Genomic DNA, 9,131 nt, shown 5'->3' with positions numbered 1-9,131 from the left:
CTGAAAATGTCGCCTGAAGTCGTCTTCTTTTAGACCAACCAAAGTTTAAATGAGGGGATGTTCTGTACCTCTGTTGCCCTGTAGACACAGGAAAACACACATCACCTCACTGATGGTGTCTCAAAGCCTTCCTTTTTGTCCTCAGATGACAGGGCAGAGAAACTGCCTCACTTTGAATATGTAAATATACATGCTGCTGACATATCTGTTAGGAAAACATGCTAAGAGAGAGTCTTTGTGTTGCTGATCATATGCTGTACACAACTCCTTCAAGGGGGATTTGTCCGTCTTTTTACTCTTTTGTCACTTTGGGTGTTTATTTTTCCCTGAGCTCAGATGTGGGGGGCGTGTTTGGGAACTGCGGAACATCCCGGCAGTCTCCTGCAAGTCCGCACACGCCTGGGAATGTCTGTCTCACCTGAGCAGACTGTCGGACGCTGAAGTCGTGTCGCTCGTTCTGTTTTCACGCAGGGAAAAGGAAGAGCTGCAGATATTACAGAGATCACACACACACCGAACCTTCGGACGGGATCTTATGGGATGTGTAGGTTTATTTTAGCACACATTTCCTTTCGGCTCCCAGCCTATCAGGAGTCCCATGCCTTCAGTTGTCACGTTGCATAACCCACCAATGACTTCATGTTCTCCCTGAGCTGCTGTGTGGGAGGAGAGACTTTACCTGAGGAGGCCAGAAGCACTTCCTCCTCCGCCCTGTCTGCACACAGGTGAGTGGGAAGTTTTACCTGTCCAATACCTGCTCTCATTTCTTCTGTCCGTCTGCGCAAACGGACTGTCTTTTGCTGCTCTGATCCTGGAGAAGAGGTAAATGTAACTTTCTTATTCTACTCGTTGTCCTCCTTGAAGTGAATCTAATCCCAGCCTGTGTTGACTGATCTCTGTTATTTGCTCTGCGCGTAAATTACGCTTCGTCTTCTCCTCTCTCCGAGCTTCAGTTGACGTCTCAGGTTTCATTATTTCTGGCTGCTTTGAATTACAGCTCTTAATTAATTGGGCGGCGTTTTGACCCAGCCAAACACTAGTGATTCCCTCACACGCGTAATCCTGACTGACTGGTGTCCTGAGGCGCATTTTTGAACAAGGAGGCTTCCCCGAGTGTCGGTTCTGTCAGGTGATGTCTGCCCGTTGAATAACCTGTGAACAATGTGTGAGAAACATTGTTACTGATACTCTTTCTAATGCTGCGTGTGGCACAAACAGCCTCCGGAGGCTGGAGGGAGGCAGATGTGTGAAAATGTGCTTCCCGGTGAGCTCCGGGACTCAGTGAGCGCAGTGCGCGTCCGGGCTGACAGCGGTGTATCAGAGAGTTGAGAGGAAGAAAGCGAAGACAGCAATAACAGAGGAAACCGAGGAAACCTGTCTATTTTATTCCTGATTTCACACGTTACTGCAGATTAAAACTCCCCCTCTTCATTCCGTGGATCCCGTGGACTGTAGAGACGAACAGCGCAGCCTCCTAGTGATGTTGTGCTCTTCTACCTTGTTGTGTGATAAAATGTTGTTTCGGTGAGTGTAGCAGCGCTCTGTTTTCTCTGGTGATTTTTTGTGATTCCGTCCTTTTTTACGCGAGACCACTACAAAATTTCGCTCGTGCGCTCTGATCACCTCGCGCCTACTGGAAGACCCCAGCGCGAGTGGGCGGCACCAGCTGGCGCAGTGATGCTCAGGCTGGAGAACGATGCTGCATTCAAGCCCCATAGGAAATAACATGGCGTACAAGTTAATTAAAGCAGCTGTAAACTATCTTCCTCTTATGTGGCCCCCGCTGCGATCAGCGGCGCTGGAGGCTCATCAGAGTCACTTTACGGCAGTGATGTCTGCCTGATGATCCGAGTATCTGTTGAATAAACACTCATTAGTTTGTTACTCTGGACTCCAAATTGATCAAAATCACCAAACACAGCCAGATGTCTGACTTCATAGGCACAATCTTGGATCTGTGAACCATCTGGACGAACAGTAACCCCCCCCCCCCCTGGAGATTTATGACACAGGTAGCAGATTTAGTTTTTTAAAATCAAGATGTTTTTGTAGAATGAGAATATCAGTAAGGCCTGTAAGAGATCCGTTTTTGGGATGTTTGTGTGTTCCAGCAAAACCAGCGTGCTGTTTGACTTGATGCCATGAGGAGAACCACAAATTCTGACCCAGTGTGAGTCACAGGCCCATATAGCACCGTGGAGTGTCACAGTGGAAACAGTAGGAAAACACCGGGTTTGGTGTTGTTTACCTCCAGAAAACTGTTAGGTGAGGCGAGGGTTTCACATTTCCGTGTTTTCTACTGGGAAATTGAATGCAGCACATTTCTAGACCGTTTTGGCACGATTTTCACTGAGCTTCCCTGCGCGTTATCACTCTCTGTGTGTGTGAGTGTGTGAGTGGGTAATCTCGTTTGGACAGAGAGCGTCCTCTCACACGGAGGAGAGAGACCTGTTTCGCTCAGATATCCTCATCCTGACAGATTATATCAGGTTGACAGCATCTGCTTCAGAGCTGACATGTTTCTACTGATACTCTAAGAGAGTTATTTTCATCAGGTAGCTCCATTTGGACAAATTTCGACATTATTAGCTCTCCGGAGAATGAATTGGTGCTAGCTCTTCATCCAGCGTTTCCATGCAACAGCGCAGGCGGCTGTGAAGCCACGAAGCACGCCGGCAGATAGATGCTGTAGTAGAGAGCGCCTGCACCGTAGATCTACCAGGGGTCTGACGGAACCCCGTGCGCCTTTTAGACCCAATGGAGCGTCAGGATGTTGGAGAGGAGCAGGTCGGGAGCTTCACGCAGCACGATAGAGCAGAGAAGCCCGGTAAGAGCTCTTCATTCTGCAAAATTAAGATGAAAACAAGGACAAGGTGATGGTGCTCAGGGTCTGTGCGAGCTCACTTGGACGTAGACTGAACATGAGTCTCAGCGTGTGTTTACTCTGTATATTATCATCCTCTGCTTGTGTAAGGGGAATTTAACGCACCCATGCGCGCTTCAGGTGTGTAAATGTGTGTGTGATGGAAGCCTCCAATCAGCGTACCTGATCCGGTTTGACTGTTTTGGACATATTGGCCATCTTCTTAAACACATGTACTCACACATCACAGCATCTTATAGTTAACAACAAACAGCTGCTTCGCTTTAACTTTGGGTTCAACTTGACCTCACGGGGATTCTGTGCACAGTCATTAAATGTGCTGCGCTCTGTTTCCATCCAGTACCCACCTCTCTGGAAACAGCTTAGACACAGTCCTGTCAGAAGAGGTCCCTGCTTCAGTTTAACCCACATGGTTAGGTTTGAGCATCAAAGTGACTGACCAGTGTCAGCAGCGGTGTGTGAGAAACAGGTGGATTATAGTCTAACCCGTGTTACAGGTCACAATCAGTTTAACCGTCTAAAAATGAGAGATCATTTGTTTTTTTGTCTTGAGTGAAAACATCTTAAAGAATGTTAAAGAACTCTGCATTGACTGCCTCTGGGTGGCAGCAGGACATGAAATAAAGAAGAAGTGAACATCGCACTCCTCCTGCCAAGAAACTTTAAAGAAGTGAGATAACTAAGTTTTTGAAGAAGTTGTTAGAAAAATAGGAAGTGTGTCAACCATTATTTGAATAAGAACCCTCTCCAGGGATAAGTTAGAGATGATTCCTTTTGTAAAAAATAAATAAATAAATAAATAAATAAATACATAAATAAATAAAAGAGAAAAAGTAAAAAAAAAACAACAACAACAACAGAACTCAATTTGTAAAATTCTCTGTCAGTTCAAAACATAATAAGAAAAAAAATTGGCAGCTTTTACAAATATTACAAACTTTGCTGTCACTGCGCTTTCATTGGATGTTTCCTTTACATGATAATTTATCTCCCTCTCTTTAAATTGGGCTCTTAAAAAGGGGATATAGTAGTATCTATTTTGTTCCTCTGGTGCCCCCGTAGTATCTTCACATGATTTACAATAAAAAAAAAAATCCCTATTTTCCTTTCCCTGGTGTTTCAAGCCCCTTTTCCACTGAGCTGTTCAGCCTACTGACAGTCCCACTTTTTGGACCCTGCTGTTGGGGTGCCAGACTAAACTGTTCCAATCCCAGGAGGTGGAGCTATAACACTGCAGACCACTGATTGGTCTAATCGACATATGCCATGTGACAGCGGCTGCTGCATTTCTCCTGGCGCCTCACAGCTTTCTCTGAATCAAGGCTGGATTGTTCTTTGTATCAAAGAGTCACATGCCAATCACACACAAGGTGAATTGCTGGGTGTCTTCCATTATTGCCTTCTTTATTATGTTGCGTTTTTCTTCTTTGTTGGATTTATTAGAGGGGTACACTGTGTCACGCTGCTATGGTGCCACACTATTACGTAACTGACACGGCTATCGGTATCAAGCTCACATGCCGCCTACCACAGGGGGCACAGTTGACTGTGGAAATGCAAACAGAACCAGGCTTTAATGATGCAACCTGTAGCAAACTGTACTGATCCATACCAGACTGCTTGGTGGAAGCGGGGCTTTTTATTGTTACCTGTGACAGTAGTGGAGTTGCAGCTAAGGGCTGTTCATGAAGCTGGTAACCACCTGTAGTCTAACATCCAGGCCTGAGGCTCAGTCATAAATGTGTTAACACATCTTTAAAAACAAACCACATCTTTAAAGAAGTTAAAAAGTTATAATAACTCAGATCATTGTGTGGTAAGGGTTACAACATAGCAACATGTCTACCCCAAACTTTCCGGTGACCTCTTCAGTCTGACTCACCGGCTGCGAACTCTACAAATGTCACTCAGCTGATTTATGGAAATCCTCCTACAAGAGGTGACTCTCTGAAACACCGAGCAGCTCTCCTCTCTGCTCTGACACAAGCCGAGCCGTTTGTTGTTTCATACTGTATGTGTGTCTGAGACCTCGGCTCATGAAAGCAGTGTGCGCTCACACTGCTGCTGTCATCACTGGCTGTGGATGCCAGCGCGTCCTGTTAGATCTTTATTTCTTCATAAATCTTCATGAACCCGCCCTTATGAATGATGGGCAGGGCAGGGCAGGTGGATGAATGTCCTGAGGATAAACTACGGGAGACGTTTTCACATGCTTCAGGAAGCATTTAGCATTCAATCATTCTTTATTTATTCAGCACAAAACCACAACAAACGTCATCCAAAGACGATTTACGACAACATGAACAGGTTTAGACCATACCTGCCAAAACTAGACTCTGACGAAGCAGGAGATTCACCCCCCCCCCCCCCCCCCCCCCCCCAAGATAGCTGCAAGATGGCCGTAATAATGGACAAGCCTTCAATTGGTGTTGTAGTATCTGCAAAAGAGACTCTGAGACTTAATCCAGGGTCCATGATGACAATTTATTGAACTATTCAGTTCCAGTTACTGTTGGCTGTAACCACATGAAAAAAAAAACTCTTCTTTATTTAACTCTCGGACAAGTGCATCCCACAACTCTCTCAGAAAACACACACAACACACACAGACAGTGGCTGCTGAACTGCCCATCACAGATGATGCATTTACCGAACCTTGTAATTCTCAAACACAAAATATGTCAAAAGACGCCCTTTTTACGCCATTTTTGGGCGTCTTGTTTGGTTTCCCTGGGGTGCGGACTGTTACTTCAGACAACCTGAATGTCCATTTATGACGTCCACAGTGCCTCTGTATCAGAGTATCTCCTCAGCAAAGACATGCTCAAAATCTTTATCCACGCCGGGCCTTGAACCAGAGTCCCTCCAGTCACAAAGCCAAGTGTCTATGAACTGAGCTAATATCTCTACTGCTGCCACTGCAGCCACTGCAGCCACTGTAGTCATTCTTACTGTTTTTATCCCAACTGTAGTTTCTGTGTCTAACTGTAGTTTCTGTGTCTAACTGTAGTCCAGTTTCTGAAGGTGGCAAACTGTTCCTGTTCATTTTCCCGTAGCTTCATTTGATTTTCTCAGCAGCAGATGGTAACTGTAAGTACAGACAAAGGCGTTGTACACTTTCACTTCAAAGCTGCTGCTGAGCCAAATGAAACTACAGGAAAATTAATCACTACAGGAAAACACATCAACATTTAAGATTGGAAAATGGGAAATGGAAACAAAATATGACTTTATTTAGACCTAATGTTTCAAATGACACGTCCGAAAATGACGTTGAAAGGATGTCCTTTGAACATCTGTTTGCGCAGTGGGGAGGAACTAACCTGACACGCCAGACGGACAGTTTCATATATCCGCCATGGAAATATTTCACTAGTCCATCTGGGTAGCAGCTCTTCCGATTTGTTTTCAGAGGCGGGACTTTAAAAAAATTCCGCAGCTGGTGATTGGACGACCGTTCTGATTAACACACTCACCACAGACCAATCCACATCAGGCCACGGTATGACGTAGCTTATGTGAGCCGATGCCTCTAAGAAACAATAGATGAACAACTACTGAATCACGAGAAACAGCTGTGAAAAAGGCGTTAGATGACAGCTTCCGTTTTTCTAAATTTAACTTAAGAATCAAAGGAACGCTGACAAGTATGAAAGTCTGCTGACGTCACGTCTGCCCCCACAGCTCCCGCCTCTCTTCCCTGATTGGGCCAGTTAGAATTTAGCCGAGTGAATTCGTTGGTCAATGGAGCCTGGCAAGATGGACCTGCAGGAGTTCAGATACTGAAACAGGCAGGTCCATCTGCTCCGCAAGGTTAGGGAGGAACTGTGGACGTCATAAATGGAAGTTCTGAAGACATCAGAAAAAGATTTTTTAGAATAACAGTCTGCACCTGTAGGAGACCAAAATAAGACCTCGCCCTGTGAATGTCTCTTCGTGCAGTGGGCTCACTTATTCACTTGACGTCAAAAAAGCCGATGGTCTAATGTTGAACTGCAAATTGACAACCAAGTGGGGTCATGGTTTGACGTCCAAATAGCGGACCCAATTTGAACATTGTGCAGATGTCCTGAACTGGTCTTGGTCTATCATATAGACTTTACATAAATAGGCTTGATCTGCACATCCATCAGGCGTCTTATGTTTAGTGGGAGATTACCATTATCTAACCCAAACAACCCACTGAGCCCATCACAGTATCAACGTAAAAAATCAGGAGGAAATCTGAAGAAATTATAAGCGGAGTTCTGAAGGAGAACAGATTAAAACACGGAAGAGTTCCTCATAAATCAGGAGTGTTGGCAGGTATGGTCTAGACCTCATTAACTAAGCCTAACCAAGAGCTGGTCCAGGCCTGATCCACCTCTAACTCTCATCTTTGTCTTAAGGAAAGTTTGTAGCCTCCCTTTAAAGGGTGTGTGCCCCCCTGACCCTGACTGGTAGCTTATTCCAAAGACAAGGAGCCTGATAACCCAAGGCTCCACCTCCCAGACTACTGTTAGAAACTGTAGGTATGGCGAGCAGACTGCATGCTGGGAGTTCAGTGATCTAGAAGGATAATATGACACAGTGAGCTCTTTAAAATAGGGCAATTCAGAGCTTTGTACGTCAGAAGAAGAACTTTGAAGTCATCGTAGATTTTAAAGGTAGCCAGTGTGGACTTGTAGGGACAGTTGGATGAAAGAGTTTTACAGCCGTCAAACCTGGAGAAAACAAAAGCTTTGACTCTGCATGGACTCTGAGACGAGACGTGTCTGATTTCTCTGATACTCTGAAGGTGAAGGTATTTAGATCTCTGGTCATCAAACTTTCAGGCAAGCAAATGAGGGATCAGGTTTTGCATCAGGAGATTATATCTGTGTGCTTCAAACAGCTTGCACATTGGAGATGCTCTTCACCTCTTGATAAAAGTCAAATCCTCTTCAGTTCCTCAGCATGCAAACAAACTTACTTTGCATTTTTAGACGGGTGATGGGTGATAATGCAACAACAGAACTGTGTACACATAACCAAATAGCAGACAGATGGACCAATCCTGGAGATAAATGTTGATTTACACTGAAAACATCTCATGTTGTGAAAGTAAACCCCAGTCCCATGCTGGGTGCCGCCTGTCTAGGCTCACTGCCAAAACGTTTGGCAGATGATATGAAGCCCTGGGCAGGGTTGTGTTGCTTTCAAATACCTGCAACTACACATAATAAATCACCAAACAAATCTGCATTATATAATCCTCTCTTTAGTTAAAACAGACGAGTTTAAATCCAGATTTAGTCAAGAAGTGAAAGATTTCTGTGGGTGTAACGAGACATTTTCTCACTTTTCTCCTAAATCTGCTGCTCAGTTCTTTATGAATTCACTATAAAGACACAGAAAACAATGTGAATACACTTAAAGAGCTCATGAACGTGATCCTGGTCTGGATAGGGTATTCAGGGTAAACATATCCTGAACAAACACCTCGCCACGCCGGGCAAGTCACTTCAGGTTCACTTTAGGTATTTGAGCTGGCAAACATGGGACAAGTCTGATCCGCTCCTTTATGCTTCACCTAAAGCAGCGTCCTGTCTCAGCCTGTGCCACCGTCAGCAGGTGAGGGGCTGAGCTCCGTGTCTGTGGTTCACGATCAGATTCCTTGGAATGAGGTGAAAGACAAGACAGCTTTTCCCATGACTGAACTTCAGAGCAACAAGCTGCCCCGAAGGTCAGAGGAGATCATTAGGAATGGGATTTTTGAATGAGCAGTTATTTAATCTCTAATCTTCTGCTCCTCCCTCAGGTTCTCCTCCCCTGGCTTGTGAGCACTCAGGCAGCCCGCAGCAGGAGGAGCCCACCATCATGAGGAGAAACGACCACTACCTGCCGGTCCCTGGAGAGGAGAAGAGCCTGGATGGAGACTTTGCCAACACAAACAACAGGAGCAACGTGTCCATAGTAAGACCAAACTTCTGCGTCATGGTTTTATTTCATATCTCCGTTTCTAGAGGGTTCCACTCTGCATTACTCTTTTTTAAAATCATGTGTGCACCTTCTGATCAGTTTGGCAAGACAAAGCTGAGACACATGATGCAAAAATGTCTGTAAAAAACAAGTCAGGAGAGAAACACCTGGAAGAAGAGGATAAGAATATGGTTACTGGGATGGAACGTTCTGTGGAAAATATCTAAACTGTTCACTTTAACCTGACTCAGTTTGGGGGCGTGTCATTCAGATCAAATGTTGTTCATTTATTTTTTTACAACAAAGT

At 44.9% G+C, this 9,131-nt stretch overlaps 1 protein-coding gene across 3 annotated transcripts in view; it reads left to right on the top strand.

Moving 5' to 3' along the window:
• Positions 1 to 419: 419 nt before the first annotated feature.
• ano1a (anoctamin 1, calcium activated chloride channel a) overlaps positions 420 to 9,131 on the top strand; it is a 77,571-nt gene continuing 68,859 nt past the window's right edge. The window contains exons 1-2 of one of the 3 annotated variants that reach the window (XM_074666401.1): positions 420 to 725; positions 8,664 to 8,818. In XM_074666401.1, the coding sequence (XP_074522502.1) occupies positions 8,723 to 8,818 (96 nt within the window). In that variant the 5' untranslated portion in view covers positions 420 to 725; positions 8,664 to 8,722. Of the gene's footprint in view, positions 823 to 2,390; positions 2,828 to 8,663; positions 8,819 to 9,131 lie in introns of those variants that run through there. The other 2 variants (XM_074666402.1, XM_074666400.1) reach the window with 2 other exon arrangements.

This window comes from Halichoeres trimaculatus, unplaced genomic scaffold (assembly GCF_033239565.1).
Source record: "Halichoeres trimaculatus isolate MK-OKI-2021-1 unplaced genomic scaffold, fHalTri1.1 fHalTri1_scaffold_3, whole genome shotgun sequence".
Classification (NCBI taxonomy): domain Eukaryota; kingdom Metazoa; phylum Chordata; class Actinopteri; order Labriformes; family Labridae; genus Halichoeres; species Halichoeres trimaculatus.
Note: the sequence above shows the minus strand (reverse complement) of the source record. Positions and strands in the feature narration are given on the sequence as shown.